General features: G+C 35.4%; 2 protein-coding genes across 6 annotated transcripts in view; one reads left to right on the top strand and one right to left on the bottom strand.

Moving 5' to 3' along the window:
- Positions 1 to 89: 89 nt before the first annotated feature.
- TAF1C-like (TATA box-binding protein-associated factor RNA polymerase I subunit C-like) lies at positions 90 to 9,413 on the top strand. Of its 2 annotated transcripts, XM_022077946.2 has the most exons (9): positions 90 to 538; positions 2,110 to 2,211; positions 3,052 to 3,176; positions 3,785 to 3,884; positions 4,365 to 4,484; positions 5,116 to 5,305; positions 6,037 to 6,166; positions 6,602 to 7,346; positions 7,704 to 9,413. In XM_022077946.2, exons 1-9 carry the CDS (start codon positions 346 to 348, stop codon positions 8,366 to 8,368), a joined length of 2,370 nt encoding a protein of 789 aa, XP_021933638.2. In that variant the 5' UTR covers positions 90 to 345; the 3' UTR covers positions 8,369 to 9,413. The 2 variants fall into 2 exon arrangements, with proteins under 2 accessions (XP_021933638.2, XP_021933648.2); XM_022077956.2 differs by lacking the exons at positions 90 to 538; positions 2,110 to 2,211 and adding an exon at positions 2,575 to 2,679.
- A 1,734-nt stretch (positions 9,414 to 11,147) lies between these two features.
- LOC110836561 (putative E3 ubiquitin-protein ligase HERC1) overlaps positions 11,148 to 22,497 on the bottom strand; it is an 87,871-nt gene continuing 76,521 nt past the window's right edge. For 3 of the 4 annotated variants that reach the window (XM_087340921.1, XM_022077904.2, XM_087340920.1), the window contains exons 61-73: positions 21,317 to 21,508; positions 20,762 to 20,943; positions 20,104 to 20,382; positions 19,588 to 19,746; positions 17,822 to 18,010; positions 16,987 to 17,214; positions 16,512 to 16,772; positions 15,512 to 15,719; positions 14,910 to 15,103; positions 13,760 to 13,912; positions 12,946 to 13,079; positions 12,614 to 12,767; positions 11,148 to 12,536 (exon numbers count right to left, since the gene is read on the bottom strand). In XM_087340921.1, coding sequence (XP_087197047.1) covers positions 12,333 to 12,536; positions 12,614 to 12,767; positions 12,946 to 13,079; positions 13,760 to 13,912; positions 14,910 to 15,103; positions 15,512 to 15,719; positions 16,512 to 16,772; positions 16,987 to 17,214; positions 17,822 to 18,010; positions 19,588 to 19,746; positions 20,104 to 20,382; positions 20,762 to 20,943; positions 21,317 to 21,508 — 2,537 coding nt within the window. In that variant the 3' untranslated portion in view covers positions 11,148 to 12,332. The remainder of the gene's footprint in view (positions 12,537 to 12,613; positions 12,768 to 12,945; positions 13,080 to 13,759; positions 13,913 to 14,909; positions 15,104 to 15,511; positions 15,720 to 16,511; positions 16,773 to 16,986; positions 17,215 to 17,821; positions 18,011 to 19,587; positions 19,747 to 20,103; positions 20,383 to 20,761; positions 20,944 to 21,316; positions 21,509 to 22,497) is intronic. The other variant, XM_087340922.1, reaches the window with a different exon arrangement.

Here is a 22,497-nt window from a genome sequence, read left to right as displayed (position 1 = left end):
GGAACAATATAACATACACGGGCAGTGGGTTGTTAAACCTTGAACCAAAGATTCTACCCAATTCAGTTTGTAACACTGCGTGTAAACGATGTATTGTTTTGGATTTGTTCTTGGTTGATCGGCGGTATACACAAGTCAACAATTCACATTGTGCATGTTCCCACATTATTAATTATGGAACAGTTTTAACACACACATATATAGAACGCAACATGAAAAAAATGACAATTTTATTTTTATTTGTGTGTAAAGTACTGAAATTCTAGATTCTTTTTAAGGTTATGTTAGCAAACTTATTATTGAAATAATTTACTGCACCTTTCAGAGACATAATTAAGTGTTGAAATGGTAGACTTGTATCGAGATGTGCTAAAAAAATGTGATTATGTATCTTTGCATAAATTTCCCCATTATGGAATGCCAGGCCATATTCTACATAATAACATAGAAGTGGAACATGAAGGCAGCTTACGTGCCTTTCCTTTTAACTGTATGCATCCACTGCCATTTCTGCCTCCAGCTAAGGTTTCCAGGAAAGGTGATTAAATATACATTCTGCTACTTGGTTTTGAGTATGAAGCCAACTCAACAGCATTTCCTACTTACGTGTATTTTTTGCCTTCAGTGTGCAGTTGTATGATATCACATGAACACATAATAACTGTCAGTATGTTTCCCACATCACATTTGTTATGTTAGTCAGTATAGTGACTAGGCTAAGGGCTGAATGACCAGTATCTGATTCAAGACTTGGCAGTATTTTTTGTCTTGATCCCATCCAGACCATCTCTAGGGCATACCATCCCTCCTATCCAATGGATATCAGGCGTCTTTCCTCAGAAATAAGGTAGCCTGGGCATGAAAATAGCATTCACCCCACTTATTTATTATTTCTGTTTTATTTAGTTTTGTTGTCAGCAGCTCATACTACTTAGTGTTAAATGATAGGATGATTAACAAATGATTTGGAAAGGATGTGGAATGAAAATGTCAAAGCCTAATTTAAGGTATTATATTGGCATTTGTCTGGAGGGACTGAGGAAAACCAAAATAAATGTATGAGGATAGTTGTGTCCAGGCCAAGATTTGAGCCTGGAACCTCCTTAATATGAAACAAGGGTGTTAACCACTTGGCTGTGATGTTTGTTATCACTCACCTCCAAATAGTGCCATGGTTAAGGTGGTGTGTAGGTATGGAGGTATTATTGTCACATATATATATGGAACATTGGCTGATGTATTGCTCTGAAAGATACTAACCTCCTGCATTCCATAGATCCTAGTAAGCACTCAGATTGCAGTCCATCATATTTAGAAAATACCTAGAAATACAATAAATACAGTATCCCAAGAATAAAATATATAACAGGCCTAATCACATATGTAATTATATTATTACTAATTATACAGTATATTTATGTCAAAATTACACTACATTAAAATTATGCTCATTATCAGATAAAAATACCTAGTAAGTAACTGTACTCATAAATGCCATGCACTTAATATATCATACATAGGCATAAGAATATGCATGCACACATGTGTGTGTTCACATATATGCACACAATATTACATGTAAAATATAGTCAGACACATGATTACAGTCTGTTAATTATTTCTTCATAATTTATATTTGCACTTATATTAAGTTTATGTGACATTTATGATCTGAAGGTTTCATAGTGACAAAGTATAACAAATTCTTCTCTGGCTACCAGCCAGCCTGAAAGGAGAAAACACCAACATTTTGTGAACCATCATCATCCTGAAGTTCAGTACCCTGAGGACAAAGACAAAGATGGCTCTTAAAATACTGGTGTTTTCACCTTTCAACCACCTGACATGGCTGGTAGCTCGAGAAGAATTCATTATATTTATGTGACATCTTATATATTCTTGACTTATGTCAAATGAAGAATCTATGGAATGTAAATACATTATAATTCTTAGGGTATCTTTTAGCTTTTATAATTGGCTCTCTCCCCACCAACTACAGGGTATCTTGTTAGCTTGACTTAAGATTATTGCTGAAAAGGGTGCCTCCAATACAACACCCCCCCCCCCCCCCCCCTACAATTGTAATATATGAAATGTGTTATGTTACAGTATTGGAAGGTGAAGATCCAGCAACAGTTTTGGTAAAAAAGAAATGCCTGTGGAAACACAAAATTTCTGTGCATAAAAGTCACTACAAGACGCAAAAGAAACGTAAGCAATTTCATACAGGTGACCTTTATACTTATTTGTACATGCATAATATTTCCAATACAATATGTAGTGAAATACATAGATAGTTCTTAAACTTTGTATTTGTGATCACCTACATAGTGAAAAAGGATGTGGTTTCACTTTAGCAACATTTTGTTGGAGGAAGGGCTTTAATTATAAAAAGAGCTTTGGAGTGTCCTTGTTTTAGCAGAGAAATCTCTGAAATTTGAACAGATGTGCATATTTGGCTGTGTATTTCCAACAGAAATTACATGGTTTCTGGAGCCACCTTCTTCTTGCTTAAAAGAAAGATTTTGCTGTAACATGAATTAACCATTAATGATTGAATTTGAATGTGCAAAGGTTGTGGACCAGTGGTACTCTGGTTTCAAAACTACAGAGGTGCACTGCTACAAGAAACCAAACTGGAAATGGTGGAAATGTAGTCACCAATTTCACATCACAATGGTATTTTTATGACAAATGTGCATGAATTTCTGTTACTGCTTATAGAGACTTTTAAAAAGTAATTTATTCCATTCATTGGTAGCACATTGAAGTGTTTGTATTAGTCATTAAAATCTAATAAGGGTAAAATATTTTCTGGCTCCTAAATTTGTGGGCTGGGTTATAGCCCAGTATAAGAATACCAGACAGATAAAAATCCCTGTAGCATTAAGTGGATAACAGATCTTAGAAGATACAGCTGGGACCTAAGTACTGCAGTTCACTGATACATACTTGGATGAATTTCAGACATACAATTGCCTTATTGGGTTGTCAGTTTTAGTTTGATTGGAATTAACTCAGGAATATTTGTGTAATAATCTGTTGTTCCAGAAAATATGTTCTGTGAAAGTCTTCAAGATCTGATTTCTTCAAATAGAAAAGTACACACAGTTTCACATGATGCTGCTTATTATGTGAAACTAATTGCAAGAAATCCAGATGAAGAATTTGATGGGGTAAGATGTGGTGGTTAAGATGGTAGGATGATTTCAGTTATGAAACAATTGTTAATGAGATCTGTATGAGGAAAATAATTAAATATCCCAGTCTGTTTTTATATGTTGATTGATGTCATTGATGCTTAATTGTATACAAATATTCTTGTTTCAATACAGTGACAGAAATGAGCAGAAAAATGAAAGGACAGTACAGTCTAACTAGATTTGAAGTATGTTGCTATAATTCATATTCTTGCATGTTCATTAAATATACTAACAGCTTTATCCCTAAATCATTCAATGAACATTACTAGTCTATAGTTAAGAAGTCAAAAATGTATAATATTTGAAATATTGAACTGAGGAAAGAGAGTATGATTTCTTTAATTTCAAAACTATGATGTACATCATTTAAACTCTGCTAGAAAAGAAGGAGTTTTTTAACACTTCTTTGATTTGTGATTAAGTACTCAGCCAATCATAGTAACATACTTAAAAATATAAACAAGATGTTGAAGAATGTGTGTATATACTTAGTATGGATCTGTTTTTATATATGTTGATATTTTAAATTTTCTGCCAAGTTAGAAAAATAACACCATAATGAATCATGATTGTATATGTAGACTTACAATTGGTACTACGGTGGAGGATGCTTGGATCAACTGGAGGTAGATGGCCAAGTGTTGCTTCTAACCACTAAAGGGAAGAAGAAAGACCAGCTGTGTGAGTAATCACATGAAATTGTACACATTTTTTACAGTGGTTTTAGCTGATTTTACAAAGCTGTTATAATTTAAACTAACTCTCAGGTAAACTATGTAGATTATGCAGTCTCTTCAGCCATGTTTTATAGGTAATGATAGATATATATATATATATATATATATATGTATATGTATTTTTGAATGTATTTACAGATATCTTAATAAAGTCAAAATGAAGGAAAGGTTCCATTTGAATGATTCTCTAACGGTTTCTGACAATGGGTAATTCATTATACTGTTTTTCCACTCTTGTCTCCATGTGCATTCAGAACATTTACCTCATCTGTTGCAGTCCAGATTATTATTCACTTTTTAAGGCAACAGACAGCCCTAAATTTACAGCCTGCTATACTGAGAAACTTACAGTGTGGCTGAAATAATTTACATTATCTGAAGAATACTTACACTTGTGTGCACAGTCTGTTATTATTCTTTGCAGGTGTTGTGCCATTGGAAGTGAAAAATTACTGGCAGGCCTCATTGCCAGCTGCCAGTTCTGTTCAGCCCATCTCTGGTCATACCATCCACCAACTGTGTGGCTTATACAGGCAAGATAAAGGTAAAATTATTGCAGCCAGCTCAGTAAAGTATGTGCTGGCAGTACTGTTCCCAGAATATTCCAGTTGGGGTGCTTCAGATTTTATAATTTACATCACTGTTTGTCTAGGAACATTCAGCTTCCAATGATATTGCTTACAAAACTCTATAAGGTTAGAGCAGGAGTATATTTCCAGAAACAATTGAAGACTGGGAAAATACCTACCTGGTTCAGAGATTCAAGTTGATGACTGTGACATATATAACACTGATGAAACAGGAATACTTTTCAATCTACAGCAAAGTAACACCCTTGTTTTTTGAGCATATTCCTACCATGGTGGTACAGTATCTAAACTGTGCTCCATGCATACAATGCCATCGATAGTGACAGACTTTTACCTCTTGTAATTGAAAAATATAGAAGTCCATGTTGTTCCATGGATATTGAAAGATGCAAAGTAGGGAGCTAATGAAAACTCTTGGATAACCAACAAAATATCTGATTATGACCCTACAAATGTGAATAAACAGTTTCGTTAGTATTACTGGATTTTGTCCATCATCTGGTATTCTTAGAACATAACTTTTCAGAATCTGGATCTGTTTCTAACAGAAATAACTTACTTAAATGTAATTACTTGCTGCTGTAGGTTTTATTGGCATACGTCTACGCAATGTATGTCAACTGTACTCACTCAAACCAAGCTTGAGTTTGGAAAGTATACATAAGGCAACATCTAAACATCCATTCACAGGATTAGACATGAGTCACCATTCCCCTGGAACATATTGTACTGTTACAACCAACAGAAGTGTTCAAGAGTGGGACTTGAATGCATGGTAAGCACTATTTCATCTGAAAAAACACATTTTAAAGCATACATCACTTATTAGTTTGTAAATTGCTTGTTACCATACAGTTCATGCTCTTGTCTGCCATCTCCTATATAAAAATAGAAGATTAAAGTATATAATTTTGTCTCTTGTTTTGTATGGGTGTGGGGGTCTCTAACCATAGTAAAGTAAAGTAAAGTTTGTCCCACTATACGCCATGTAGGCGTTTGGGGTGAGAGGAGGTATAGCTCCTCTCTTTCTTGACCTCGGCACTAGATTGGGGTGAGTGGTCGGCATCACGCCCCGGCCGGCTTTACCCCCGGGAAAGAACCGCGGTACCCATCGGATAGGAGGCTGGGCGGGCCCCAGAGCCGGTCTGGACGCAGAGGCTAGAGGAAAAATCCTCTGCTCCCGTCGGGGATCGAACCCTGGTCGTCCAGCCCGTAGCTAGTCACTATACTGACTGAGCTATCCCGGCTCATCTCTAACCATAGTAGGGAACATATATTGAGGGTTCCATAAGAGGCAGTAAATTTCTTACAATAAGTAACAGCTTGTCAGGTGATTTGCTCCATGGAGTTGTTATGTGAAATGGTGATATCTAAGCTTTCCTTTTTTAAAAATAAAATTTGAAGGTAGTATAATGGCATTTCACTGTATTTTTAAGTAAATTATCTTATGCTCATTGACTATAATGAAATAATAATATTGCATTGTTGGTGGTAATTTTCTTCTAGGAACTGTGTTACTTCTCAAGTTACTACAGAAAAACATTTGGCAGATAAATGGTGCAGTGTATCCTACTGTACTGATCCACACATGATAAGGATGACTGACAGATGCTGTTCATATTTTCTAGACAAGAGGGTACAAATTTCTGAGATAACCTTACAAATATTATGTTATGGATATAACTTTAAATGCATGAAAAATGTTAATATATCTATTACTTATAGTATGCAGTACAATATATTGTGGATTTGAAGTTCAGTGCCAAGAACGTAGCAGTACCTAATCAAAATATCTATTATACATAAGCTCAGAAACCCTCCCTTTAGGTAAATATTTTGACTAGTTCGCTGTTGCTGCTTGCATGCAGTGGGAAGGAGAAGAACCTTCACCATGAAATGCAACAGTGAAGAATAAAGATGTTTCCGAGTATGTGGAAAAATGTAGCCTTCATTTGTGCTGTAGGCATAAAAATAAGACTGAGAATTCATGGCAGATAATGATTTGCAATATTCTTAGAGAAGTTACTGTGGAAACAAATGTATTAATAACTAACATTGTTTTCTTTTTTAGAATATAAGGAAATCAAGTTTGCTGCTATGCCCCAAGAAGGTGCCAAATATTTTGGAACACTGCGAGGACATATCATTGGTGTTCCAAAGCTGCATACTACCACATGCCTTATATGTGTGTACAAGTCACCATGTTCTTCTTTATGACATACGCTCTGGATCAAAGCCCTTACAACGTTGGACACACCTCCTCTGTTCCACACCATTATATGGTTGTACAGTAGCACCTAGTAGTGGCAAAGAGTTGGTATGCATAGGAAACCAAGAACCTGGTGAGATAGTAACATTCCTCAATACTTGGGAGGGCAAAGTACCGTATTGCCAGGTACCTCCTTTTGCTATCCCGAACCTGCACGATGCACTTTATTCTGCTCACAAATATGGGCTGTGGCTTGATCCTTTCACACAACAGCGTTGTAAGCTTAGCCTGACAGGACTTGTATGGCTCCCACCACAAGCTTCTAAGCTTACTCTTCTCTCTCAGACTTCTGCTGGAGATGTCTTCAGTCACATCTTGAAGCCTAGGGAATTTCTGGGATCAAGTGAGATAAAAGAGCATAGCAGAAGTATGGGGGACAGTACAAATCAGAATAATAATCTGAATAGTGGTTCAGAGATTATGAAAGACTATTTGAAGAAAACGGAATTTCGATGCATGGTAAACTGGGAACAACAGCTACTCAAGAAGAAGGCATCAGCTATTCTGAAATTAACAAGAAGGAAGGAAATGGAACACATATATGGAAGTAAGATATTTTGATTATTACTATAAATTATGTTGATTCTATTTCTGTCATATTTAAATAAGTATAACTATAGGAAAAGAAACTTGCAATGGCAGAATAATTTAACTCTTTCATAGTGACAATCAGTGCAACTCAGTACAATTGTCCAAGCCTGGTCAGTTCTTAATATGATTTATAGTTTGTTTTTCAAATACAAAAGTTCTGTGTGTAAGAGTTACAGCTTGTAAATTACTATATGTAGCTGGGACTCAAGATTCCCAAAGTTATACGGAGGTCTTCAGTACTGAAGGATTCTTAAGACAGGCTGTAGTGAACATAAGGGATTTGAAATTGGCTGAATGTATATACATGTTTCAGGACTGCAATCTTGTGAATACAAACAACATCACGGTAGAAAAAGAAAGATTCAGGGAGGTAATAAGTGGAAGATGTCCAAGAAAGTGATGGAAAGTTGTATTGATGTACTGGCTCCTAGGATGCTTGGAGTTTGGGGCATTGAAGAAGAACCAGAGTGGTATGAAGGACAGTTTGTTTTCCAGGAACATGCTTCTCCCACATCACATGATAAAGTACAAGCATGGTTGACCAGTGTTCAGAATGAAGATCAGAACAATGTATCACACAATGGACGAGAACAAGAGGTTAGAAGATCTAAGAAATCTCAAGTTGCATTGAATACACCACAATCAAGAAAACATTCTCAAATTGCAATAAAGGGCTTACACGAAACACTACCTCATGGGTCACAGAACATACTGACCCATTCCAGAAAAAAATTTGCTACTTCAACACCTCTTAATTCAGTTTCAAGACATACTGAAGGTCCTACCAAAGATATTCTTCAAATATTGGATCTTCAAGTTAATGACACATTCAGTCAAGATATATGTGTATCACAAAATGAGAATATCCAACAGAGTCGAGAGTTAATACAAGACGAAGAATGTATGATTCTGAGCCATACGACCAGTAAAATGAGAAAGAAAGATATTAAAATCAATAGCACGAGTGCTGGTTTTTAGATGGGTTTCTGAACATACTGCATATCAGCAATTTTTAAAATTTAAATGCCTCAGATCCTGCACATTTTTAAATCTGCTGTTTCAGAAATGCTATACCGATTGAGAAAATGGTTTTGTTTCTGGCAGCTTCAGTACTGCTGTGGAGAGTTTGTCTGTTGCTCTGCTGACTTTGACTCTGTACAGTGCAACAGTGTAAATGGAAAAGTAGTTGATTACGTAGTTGCATGAAAAGAGAGATCGACATGACCCACATTCAATGTGTTAATAAACCCTGTACTGGTATAAAACAATTATCTTGTGATATCCAGTATGAATAATATTTTATGTGGTGATATGCTATACAACATAAAATGAAAACTGTATATCTGTAATTTTAATTAATATGAACTTTTTATACAAAAGGATCAAAGACCAAAATACTTCAGTATAATTCTCGTTTAAATGTATTACTTGGACCCAGTGATTAAATATATTACTTAACAAAATGTGATATATGTAGCAAAAAAAAATGATTCTGATATATATAAACAGTTCAGGTAAAGTTTCTATTAAGCATTAACAAAGGAACAAGAAGGGTAAAATCCAAATCTAATAGCTGAAAATAAAAACACTTCAAGTATATGATATTGAGGATATGATAATAAGGATGTGTTGTATAAGGAAGACAACAAAACTCTGAGATAATAAAACATGAACATGTTGAATAAATTACAATAGACAGCAAGTGAGGGCAGATTCACAAAAGAGTAAGAACCAATTGACACAGATACAGGAGCATCTATGGAGGCTGGGGAATCATCATTGGATGATGATGTGTGGCACATTCTCAGCTTGTTAGAAATATTAAGTAGTCTGTATTAAGAAATACATTTTCTGTGTTTTTTAAAGCTGAAGTTCTTCATGTCTTGCTGATATACTGGAGATCTCATGTGATATATGAGTAACAAAACAGTTTAGTGTTTTTTTACATATATTTGTTGTTGCATGATACAATACATACGATAACTTGTCTCCAAATAAAGGAATTATGCAAGTAACTTGCAAAGCAGGATTTCACCTTTGCTTCAAGAGAAAAGAGCATGGCATTATATGATAAAAGCATTAATAATGATAAGTGCTTCCATAACACATTCACTGCCAAATTTGGGATTTTACATTTGTTGGATGCTCTTTAATGCTGCCAGTGCCAACAAAAGAAAATATTAGCACACCACTCACTACTCTTTATAACTTGGGCTTTAAATTCCAGCATTTAATTATGGTCTGCTTTTAAATGCCCAGTAGTGGAATGTGTTAAAATGTGGGACAACAGTCTTATTATAATAAGGATTTTTTTTATAATTTCTATATTTTATCATACTGATAAATAGGCATTTTATCACACTTGTAAGGGCATCTGTAGGTGGTCTCCTTGTTCAGTCTTCAAATTATATGGATATATGTGTTTTGACACAGACAAGTGGTGCTGTTTTATTTTTATAAAAATGAGTTAAAAGAGGGCAATGTTTTGCATCAAAAGTTCTCAACCTTTTACTTTGCATACCACTGCATTCTTACAAAGTTTTATATCAGTGAAATAGCTTACCTCGTTCTTTCTAGTTTTAATTGATGCCACAGCATTTATAGGACATTGAAATGTAGGTTTTCAGCAAGATGATACCTTAGCTGACTTCCCAGGTACTAATATGAAACAGTTCATAAATAATCTTTGTTTAATTATTGGTTGGTACATGGTTTCCCAGTCTGTGGTCTGCATGATCTCCTAACTTCACTCCTTTGGAACATTTCTTCATATTGTGGTGAGAAAATGTAAAGAAGTATACACAGTCACTACTGAAACAAAAACTGAAGAACTGCATCAATGGGCAATGTGGACTGATGAGATGCAATTCATGGCGTCTATATTTACTTTTCCTATGTGATATATGTCCAAACCTTTAAACTGCTTTTTTTTTTCCATATCACATACAGTGCACAATACAGTGGATTCCGGTTAATTGGGACACATCAGGACTAGAACACCTTGGCCCAATTAAGCGGCTGCCCCAATTATGTGAAGTTCCACATGAAGAGTTAAAAAGGTTTGTTCTTTAAGATTTGTCCCAAATAAACGACTGCCCCGATTAACCGATGACCCAATTAACCGGAATGTACTGTATACGTATATTCCATTAAAATGCTCATATTATGTTTCACTTCTTATCAATCTAAAGCATTGAAAATAGTTGTATTGCTTGTAAATGGGCCAAATTTTCATGTATACATGCTTATAACCGAGTAAAATCGTCGTATGTATCAAGATTCCATTAAGTAAATAACTTCTGAAATTATTATGCAGCATAAACAGACCAGACTAGGGTCTACAGGGCTCAGCAAAGAACATCTTAAATACATACCAAATGTAAGCAGAAGTGATTATTTCTGTTCAAACAATTTCATTATTTCCAGTTAAACAGCAGTGTATGGTGCTATCTAATTTTTCTGGATATTTTTTAATTTAAAATCAGGTTTTACTGTATTTCCTTCTATCAGACTTTATCCATTGTCTGTCCACAGGGCTCAACAGAACAGGCATCTCCCCACTTTTTTTACATGAAAATGAAGTAAGATTATCAAGGTTTTAAGATTTTAAAGACTTTTAAAAAACACACAATGGACAAAGTCCAAAAGAAAGATGGTAGTAATACAAGAACTCTGTCAAAGACATTCAGAGGGGATTTAATTTGTTAGGATAAGCAAAGGGTTAATGGTAGTCCCACAAGCAATACACATATCACAGTTAAAATTCACTTATATGCATTTTTCACAACAGGTACATGGTCACCCCATCTCTTGTTAGGACTGAGCAGAAAGTTACAAAACCTTTCAGAAATGTACCTAAGTCACACAGATGTGTACTCAGACTTTGTTACTGCATAACAAATGGCAGCATCTCAGCAATTTACATGTATATGAATTATGAAACATAATATATTCTACGTTATTATACTAAATAAGTTTACATTTCACATCCCATATGAATACTTCATGAGAATTTATATTGTAACTGGCAGAGAACTTGAAGGCTGTTGCAGCACTTACTAAATAGACTTACATAACAAAAGGAAACATTTACGTGTTATTTCAGGGAGGCAGAGAGATTTAAAGAAGTTAACAACTTTATATAAAACTAGAAAAAAAAATAGAGTAAAGTTAATGTAATATATTAGAGACTGCTAGGAACAATTAGGGCAAAATGACATGAACTGAAACAATCACTCTTCAATTTCAATTAATATATACTAATATAGGGTTTTTCCACTGACAGCAATGGAGGCAGATCTTACATGCCATATGGATTAATGTTTTTTATTGCAATATTCTTCATGGAACTAAATAATGTGTGTTACCTGTAATGAATAATATCAATCAACCAATTATCAAAACAGATAGGAGTAAGTTATAAATTTCACCTGTGAAATTGGAAGTTATTTTTGAGTGAGTGAAATAAAATAAATAAATTCTAGTATATTAGGAACCCAGTATATAAAGCATAATAAAAAGAAATTAGAAACCTTTATACAATGGTCATTAGACTCTAATTTAAAGCTGTGTTTCTGGAAAACTGCATACAGTATCGACAGTATACTAGAGAAAGTGTTAAAGCAATTACGTATTATTATTGCAGGACATTTTAAATTTACAGTACTTGTAATCCATAAAAATTATGACTGAAGACTTATTCATCAGAGATATTAGTTAATCCCTGACTGAAAAGTTTCTACTTTCTGACTTTTTTCCATTATACATGTAATGCAGAGAAGAAGCAAAGCCATGGTATTCAACTGCTGAAGACATTATTTGAATCATTTATAAAAAAAAAAGTGAAAGAAGACCATATGTTTGTTGCTTCCTTCTATCATAATAATATATTTTGAACATAACTAACATTTTCTACCCACAGAACTCTTGGTGTGATTTGATGTTAATATTCATCATCAGATGCTTGACCCATGTCGATATTTCGAGCCAGCATGTAATTATCCATGTCAATAGAGCGACAATTGTTTATTGCATAGCGAAGGCGTTCTGCCATGATTTCCTGGCTGCTGTAAGGTGGTAGACGCAGTTGGAAGAAACATGTCTGTGCTGTAGGTAAACCGTCTGGTGCTCGATCAACTTTCATTACCTGAACACAATTAAAGTGATAAGTAGGAACAGAGATAGCTGGATACTTACAGGAAACTTCTTCATCAGAGAACATACCTGAAACCTCTGAGACAAATCAGCAATGTTGGCTGGTAGACGAGATCTCCCAGAGACAAATCTCATAAACAGGACCCTTTCTGCATTAGTAAACCCTTCCAGGATGTCCCATAACCATTGTACAAGCAGACTGTTTTCATCCAACTCTCGATACCTAGAGAAATACACACATAACACTGATATGTCAACACCTTGTGACTCCATGTTCTGAACATAATTACAGTAGTCATCATAATGGAAAAAGCCAAGTTAGGATTGTTATAATATTTGTAATAAATGACTGGAACAATAGTAGTAATGACATGGATAATGCCATAAATATATATCGCTACCTTACGACCCTTCTAAGCATCTGGATTGATATGTGAGGCAATCCACACACCAGCTGCTCCAAATGTTGAGCTGTAACCAGTGATAAAAGAGGAACAGGGATGATCCATGCCATTCCTTCTCTCACGGCTGCCACCTAAAGAACAAGTCAAATGCTGTTAATGTAAACATACTGAATTATTATTCAGTTAAAATACAAAATTTAAAGAACTAGATACCTAAATTAACTTTTTCTTAGTTCCTCAGAGTAAATAAAGAATACCATAAAAATTATCACAAGTATTTTACTTTATGTAATTCCATTTTATTAATATATGGATATGCAAATATTTTCAATATTGAAGACTTCACATGCTTTATGTATGTAGTTTGGTTAAGTTTAAAGCTGGAAAACACCTTTCTCTACACATGAAAATACTCAACTCTCATAAACTTAATGCATCATAATAGTGAAAAATCCATGCATTACTTATACTTTGCTGAAATTTAATTTTGATCTGTACTAGAAAATTTTATTACTTTTACTTTTTATGGGGGCTTGGTGACTACCCTGTTGCCCCTAGATCCACTAGCCAGCATCTGAACAGTTACTGCATTAATGTAGCTTAATAAAAAATTAGTGAATTAGAATTAATCATCAGTTTTACTTTGTTTATAAGGACAATAAAGGGTGCAGTGCAGTGTACCACAGCTGCCAGCTGGGTTAAGGTTTAGTGGTAATGCTGCTGCAGTACACAGCAAGTTGGAACAACCTTAAGTTTTGACAGTACCAATAATAATTAATGGTGCCTAACATTTGTAATACATGTACATTACCTGAAGATCTAGCTCATGCAAACGGAAGTAAACAGCCTGCTCAACATACAGCAAACGATTGTGGAAAGTCAGAGGTATGCTCCTTCCACCAGCAACAATAGGTACCAGTTGGTTGGTACAACTGGTTCCTTCAAAACATTCCAGAGGAATCACCTGGAATGTAAGATTTATTAACAGAAAATTGTTTGAAAACCCCAATATTTTTCCCTCTTGTATTTTCATGAATGTACTGAGTGCAGTAAGAGAAAGTGACTATAATAAACTATAGTTTTAAAGGAAAATAAAACCAATACAAAGACACCTAATTTTACTACAATTTAATGCACAAAATACTTAAAATATGTTTTCCAGACACAAAGAAGTGTTTGAATATATTTACAGCCAAGACTAGCTTCATTACCTCTCTGCTCAAGAAAAATTAAGTTCCATTAAATCTTTCACTGGCAGCACCAATGAGAAAAATCACCAACTGAGAGACCAGAAAGTACAAAATAGACTTTCCCAGACATTGTGGTTAATAATAGTCAGTTAAATTTTTGAATTCCAATACCACATTTAAGGCAGTGTCCAAGTTTGGGCTGTTCATAAGTCACTGAATTTACCTACTAATTAGATGTATAATATCCAATACGATAGGTAATGTAAATTTAAAATTAAACAAACCTGTACAAAAATTAATTCACCACGCATATTTCATCTATTATGGGCTATTTGACAATGACTGCAACCATACAAGAATAATACAGATGACCCAGGTACACATTTGAACCACATGACCAATATGCTATCACATTTTGAAACTGGCCTAATTTCATTGTCAACCTGCGATGGTAGAGCTGCAGTTGCAATTTAAGCAGTATTTTATTTATTTATAGTTAACTTAACAATGCTTTTTCAGTAACTCAGACTATATAGTGTCAAATGAGAAGATGATAATAAATAATGAATTGGAAATTATGTGGAAGGAAGTGGCCATGCCTCATTTGAGGTAATATCCTGGAATTGGCCTGAAAGGACCGAGGAAAATCACAAAAATCTCTGGGCCGAGATTTGAACCTGAGACCTCCCAAATACGAAGCAGGAGTGCTAATCATGGCATTCATTTAAGCTATATAAATAAATATGTGTGTGTGTGTGTAGTTTTAATTACTTCATGGAATGTGGCTTCAGTAACACCAGACTGATGTATATCTCTTATGCCTCTCAGACTCTGGGCATATAGACTGTCTGTCTCTTCTAGATCATCTATGGAGACTGGTTCTCCTACTAATAGTTTCCACACATATGGAGCAAGAGGAACTGCAAGTGGCTTCTTGGTTCTCACTGCAACTCCGAACAAAATTCCTGCAAGTTCATAATAAACCATGGACTTAGTTTAGTACTTAAACTTTCTTGCAAGTCTGTGTAAACTGCAATTACTATAAGCAAGAAATTACTCTATGTGATAGTAATAATTAACTCACTGATAGCTGAATGAACAAGAAAGGTCCATTACTCATCCCACTTCAAAGCATCAATGCAATCCACATCACAAAACCTTTTCATTTGATCTATTATCAACCAAATTTCAAAATAACTTTGTTTTCCCCAATAAACTGTATGTTCCAATGGAAAAGTTTTTATTAAATATAATTTCTTGTAATTATCTCATTTCACCTGTCATTAATTCCATCACTGACATATCACCTTTGTAGTCAGAAAAGTATAATAAAATGCCTAAATAATACATCTATCAAAAATGTATCAGCTTACCAAGAAATTTAAACCATGAAAGGTGCATTGCTGAACACAGGGTTGGATTCAGTAGGTAGCGGTCACGGTTGTAGCCAGTATCATTTGTTGCATTTGGTGTGGGCACCAGCAGAGGCACTGCTCCACTGATAAGCTCCTGACACATTTCTGTGATAGTATCATCAAACACTCCACCAGCATCATCAGCTCCTTCACCCACCAGTTTCACCTACAAAACATGAGCAGCATTTTCTTCTCTTACCAGAAATGTTTATTGTCATTCTCGGGAGCAGGTCTCATTGACATGTTAAGGGAATTAAAGATGAATGTTTTCCATATTTTGAAGAATAATAACAATTAAAAGGAAATATCATCATCTTATGTAAACATGCACTTTGTTATGGATTTAGAATTAATGAGGATAGCTCAGTATGGGAAGTGAATAGCCATGAGCTGGATAACTGGATTATGATTCCTGGTAGAGGCAGGGATTCTTCTTTTCCAGATGTCAAGACAAGCCCTGGTGCCCACGTATCCTCCTGTCCACTGGCTACCAGGAGCTCCTTCCCCAGAGGTAAAGAAGTTGGAGCATAAAACTGACCACTCACCTACACCTATAGCCATGGTCAACAATGTGTGGAGCTTTACCTCCACTTCCACCTATGTCTTCATGGCACAGAACTTAAGCAAAGGAATACTTTTCCTTTTGAAAGTAAACACAATTAGAAACTGAAGTGAAACATCATTAATAATATTATTCATCAGAAAATCTGCACATTTACTCACATGATATCAAAGTTCTGAAGCCTCAATCCAAAATCAAATGAATGCATATTTTCAACATGTTATTCTCATTATATTAAAGTTATATTAATGGAGTTACAATTTAATATTAAGGAACTCAGTAACACCATGCTTTTAACTGTACAGCATTATAAAGGACAAAAGTGTCATGTTCTGTAATGTGGAAATCTGCAATGTCTGACAACCCAAACTGTATGAATATGTATGTACCACTTACCTTCCATGCCCTGGATGGTAGACGAAGATCTGCTGGCTTCATTTTAACTACCTGACGTGCAACTTGTACAAATATTGGTTTGCAGCGGCGTCCTCTCATTGCCAGCCTTCGAACTGTCACTGGTGGGCCATAATTTCGACCCTGCACCATGGTGCGACCCACACTTCGAACCAAAGGCAATGTGTAGACTCTTGGTGCTAACAGTGGTCGCAGTTGAGATGATGTGAAAACACGCAGAGATGGGGTAAGCCATTCATACTGCTACATAAACATTACTTTAATTAGTGCACAACATAAGTCCTAGTTTTTAGTTAATGTATAAATAATTTAACTAGAGCAAATGTGATATTTCACTATCATAGTTAATAATCTTGTGTAAAATGTGATACAAAGAAGAGTTGAAAATGCAGAAACTGAATACCTTCTTGACTATCAAATCAATTCCACAGCTGGTTCATATTAACACTGGCCTAACCTGAGGGCAGAGTGGCAACAATCTCCAGCAGGCATACAGGGTGTCAGAGAAGCGATACAGAAGTTTCAGTCGTGCCTGTATGGTGACTATGGACATTCCTTGAAGGTGGCCATATTGAGGAGGAATGTGTGCTGGTAAACCGAATCGCAGAGGTATTGATACCCCTTGACTTTGTCTAGGCAATGAGGGAGAAGTCCATGCTGCACTGTGTGTCCTTCCAGTAGAAATCTGAATAACAAAACAATTTAAAATGTGCTACTTGAAAACAATGACATAACTAACTCCACAGAGAAGTGTCCTTCTTGAGAAACTGACAGTTGTTAACTAGTCAAAAAATTCCGTTTTTTGTAGTTTTTTATAACCGGAACATTCTTTCTCTGTCTTCAAAAGAGCCTACCAGCACTGCCAGGTGAATCCTGTCCATACCCTTCTATCCTATCTCCCTAAGATCCATTTTAATATTATCCTCTGATCTATGCCTAGTTGTCTTTAACTTTAAGTCTTCCCACCTAAAATTCTATACATATTTCTCATCTTCACCATACATGCTACATGCCCCACCCATCTTATCCCCATTTATCTGATCATCCTAGTAATATCTGCTAACATTAGAAGCATTAATTTTTGGCAACTACATATTTCTTAAAGGTTGTACAGCCAAGTGAAAATTGAGCGATCTGCAATATAATTCAATCAATGCTTTAGAAAAAATTTAAATATGATGTTGACTCTAGTGATACAAATCTAATACAGACTTCAGATAAATCTATAGGTTGAAGTTACCGTGTAGTCAGCATAATCTGAGTTCTGGTACCATACACCAAGCATTGCTAACCTGCTTAGCACCTTTCCCTAAAAGAGCTGTAAGCAACTGTGGTTCCCTCACAATGGCTGTGTGACCAAGACCAAGTTGACCATCACTATTGTTGCCCCACCCCCAGACATCACCACCAGATGTCAAGGCAAGTGCATGCTCTGCTCCTACTGCTATCTCTTCAACAAAGTAAGCATTCAAAGCTGGAACCTATGAAAATAAAACAAAACAGTTAATGACATACATACAAGACAAACACTAACACATTAAACACCGAAGGAAAAGAGCATGGTAACTTTCTTGAGACAAGCACTTTCTACGACACTGCCTGAAATACTCATAACATTTTTGCATGCTGAACACCATAATCAAGTGACTAGCACACCTGCTTTGTATTTAGGAGGTCCTTAATTCAGTTCTTGGTACAGAGGCCTACTATACTGACCAAGGTTTTTTGATTTTATCACCCCCCCCAGCAAACATTGGGTTATTGCCTTGAAATAGGCCATGACAACTTCCACATTCTTTCAAATTCATAATTAACAATTACTGTCCAATTAAATGATATATAAACTATGAAGCTGGGCAGATTCAACAAGTAAAATATATAAAAAACAATCAGCTCATCTGTTCCCAACTTCAGGTAACCAGTTTTTATTATACTGGCAGGTTCTTTTAAAAGTATTTTAATTTTTTATGGCAGCAAACAGACTTAAACTCATTACCTATTAGATATTACTTACTGTCATTTGCTGAAAAAAAATGATTAAAAGACAACTGTCACTATGACAGCCAACTTCCTGGAAACAGGAGATACAACTTCAGAATGTCATATACAACAAATCTACCTCAGATAATGGGCATCTGCAAAACAACCACATTCAGAAGAAGAGAGTACACTGATATTGAAAAAGGCTTAGGCACAACAGTGGGAAGTCAAATAAATGGTACAGGATCAAGTAAATGAAATACACAGAGTGTCCCGAAAAGACGTATACACATATGGAACTGTTCCTACCGTTTGTCAACTGTATGGAGATAAGGACATGTGATATCAACAAGATGGGACATCCCACATTACCATTGTGATATCAGGCCTGTCTTGACAAAACTTTACCCAACTGATGGTTAGGACGCAGAGGATCTGTTGAGTATCCCCGATCGCCAGATTTAGCTATCCCATCAGCAACTTTGGTGGCTGATTGTCAGTCAGTTTATCACCACTGTCAACTGTGCCACAAAGCTAGCGGTGGTCACTTAGCATACCCACACTAGATGCACTAAATCACTAAGTTCCAACGCTGACATATGTAATGGTTTTGTTTAAAATGTCTTTATTTATTTTATTGAATGTGTATATACATCTTTTTGGGACTGCTGTATAAGAGTAAAACAATGGCTACCATTAGTGTCATACAGGATTTGTATTATAATGTCTTGATGACAAGAATAATGTGCCTTCTTCTATAACTAACTCCATGGAGCAGAGTCCTTGAAAGGACGACAATCTCTGAGCAAGTCAAGAAATTCCTGCATTATATGGAACTTTAAGATTCAATATCTTGTTCACAATAGCCCACCACCAGTCCCTATCCTGAGTCAGATGAATCCAGACCATATGCTCCTACCCTATTTCTTTATTATCCATTTTAATATTATTCTCCCATGTGCCTAGGTCTTCTGAGTAGTCTCTTCCCTCCAGGCTTTCCAGAATTATGTACGCATTTTCCATCTCCCCTATGTGTTACATGCCTTGACCATTTCATTCTACTGTATGTAGAACTAACCTGCTGTGGCTTGGTGTGGCCACGAGCCCTAGAGTCAGGTTGGCCAATGAGGCGGTCCATACCACAAGTGAAAACACGTCCATCTTGTGTAAGAAATACAGTGAACTGTGTTCCACAGCAAACACGCTTCACACCAACTCCACAGAGCAGATCAACTTTCTGAAACAATGCCAAATACTAAGAATCATCACCATAGCATCTGGAGTGGTAAAAACTATATCTGAATGTGCATCTTCCATAGAAATGGACTCCTTCACTACTGCCTGGGCAGCTAGATGCCAGGACAATCAAACAGTTCATAACTGGAGGTATCAGCCAAAATACTAATAACAGAATATTAAATGATATGCAGATATCATGATAAAAAGCAATTACATGATAATATAGAAAGGAAATTAAGACAAGAGACTGAGGAAATGTATAAAAACCCTCAAACAGTATAACTGCCCCCCGAATCAATTCAGGTGTACTATAAGTGAAGTAAATGAATGAAGTGTTATTGTCAACTTTAATTACCTGTGGAGTCGATTTTGTGGCTGTGTTCCCCAGTCCTAACTTCCCATAATCTCCGTCACCAAATGTCCAAACTAGACTGCCATCAGATGACACACACACAGTGTGATTCAATCCACATGCAACCTGACCAATAATATGTCCTTCCAGTGCTGCCACACGTTCTGGCAGTTTCTTGTTTGCTGTTGAGCCCAAACCTAGTCGACCATAATCACCATTTCCAAAGGTAAATAACTTCCCATCAGCTGTTACAACTGCACTATGCTTGAAACCACACGCAACCTGACACAGTAAATAAATTTCAATATTAGTGTTCCTCTTTTTCCATGCCCCATCAGTTTTAAAAGAGAAACGTCCCAAAAAAGTGTTCCTATAAGCGAGGAACTAAGATCAGAAAAGATAATTTCTTACTGTATCAACTTGTGGAATTTTAAATCTACCCTACCTCAAAAGATTTTTTCATATTATTCATATGATTTTAAAAGGGACTTCTAATAATACTGCTTTTGTGAAAAGCATATTATGAAGAGAGAAGCTGTATAAGCCTTCTTCTTTTCAGAAACCAAGTTGAACCACATAAACTGGAAGTCTCTGTGTAAGGAAGTACAAAAATAAAGTACACAGTGAAGAATAAGGCTCTAAATATACAATTCTTAATTACTTGCACCACTTCTTCACTTTGTAATGCTTCTATCTGTCGAGGTCGACGCTGTCGATCACTATTCCCATGACCCAGTTTACCATAGTCACCATCACCCCATGAGAATACTTCACCACTTTCTGCTAGGGCAAGACTGTGGCCATCAGATCCACATGAAGTTGCCAGAGCTGTGATCACAAATCCTGAAATACAGAATTTCAACTGCAATACTTGTAGTTAACTGGTTATTCAACATTTGGATAAAGACACGTATTTCTATCATTAAACCTGAAGCTCTGAATTGTTTTTGCTCTGTTCCAAAGTACTGCTGTACTTGTAATAATTATTATCAATGAGTTATATTTAAACTATTCACAATAACACCATAAATCTGACATTACAGAAACTAAAAAAGTTGGATTTCAGTTTTATCAATATTCTGATGACTGAAAAACCTATGTTTTAACAGAAATTAATGGCAGCTGCCAAACGCCTTTTTCTATATCCATATCTGCTGTATGTGTAATAATGGGATTTAATGTAATGACATACCAAGTCACATAATGTCTGACCTACCCTGAAGAGAAGATATGATGCTCAGGGAATGGAGATCATCAGAATTTCCCTGTCCAAGACGTCCATAACTGCCTTCACCACAAGCTAATACAGTGCCATTGGCTTGGATCACAAATGTACAATTCTGACCGCAGATAATTTGTTGTGCTCCTGAGAAGGATTCTGTCTCAACTGGTACCAATGAGCTACGACCTGCAGAAGAAAGAATTTCTAATGCATTAACATCAACACATAAAGATGACTGGTGCTCAGAAATGAAAACACTATGAGAATTGATTAAAATATTTTACAATTTATCAGACATACACTTAACATGATTCCTGTATTCATGTACAAATCTACATGAAGGAAGTCAAACAGAAAATTTACACATAATAAAATTTGGGCAATCAAATGTTGAGTTAGACTTTTGCACAGGCGTCCACATGTGTAGAGACAGAGACAGAATAACCTATGTTACTGTACTTGCATTGAGTTTCAATGAGATTCTGAATTTGTTTTTATTGAAGTACTGTAGTTCCATTACAAAATAAAAAATACAAATTATTAGAATAATTTAAAGTCTAAACAAATGAGGTATGGAACTTTCCTAGACACATATATGGAGTAACAGTACTCAGGATAAAGTCACATGAATAAAATAAAGTGTTGCAAATTCTTTTAATCCGTAAATATTGTGTAATTTGATTAAAACTCTATAACATGTACTGTTATAGATGAATACATACATAAATATATTTTAAAATTTGTTTCAATAAATATTTGGTACATACAAATGTACCAAAGTTGTAAACATAAATAAAATAAACATTTTAAGTTATGCATATTATAGATCTTCATAACAATCTGTTTCTGAAGTGGTGGTGGCAGTGGTCAAGATGATGATGATGATGATAATAATAATAATAATAATAATAATTAAATTGTACCTTCTGAAGATACAAACAAAAAAATATGTAACTAGTTGTGATATGCTATGATTTTATCCATCTTGTTTTAATATTTTTAATGAAAACCTATAAACAAATCTGTCTTCCAAACTCCTGAGGTGTAAATGTTTTCATAACAGTTAGTCATGAATAAATGTACAGCATCATTTGAAAGTTTTTTTTAGTGCCAAAAATATCAATACAGAGACTCCAAGAATATCTGAAGTCAGATTTGGACAGCAATAAATAATT

This window comes from Zootermopsis nevadensis, unplaced genomic scaffold (assembly GCF_977971745.1).
Source record: "Zootermopsis nevadensis isolate Lab colony 2312 unplaced genomic scaffold, Znev_1.0 Znev_ptg000061l, whole genome shotgun sequence".
Lineage (NCBI taxonomy): Eukaryota > Metazoa > Arthropoda > Insecta > Blattodea > Termopsidae > Zootermopsis > Zootermopsis nevadensis.
This window is presented reverse-complemented; position numbering and strand designations above follow the sequence as displayed.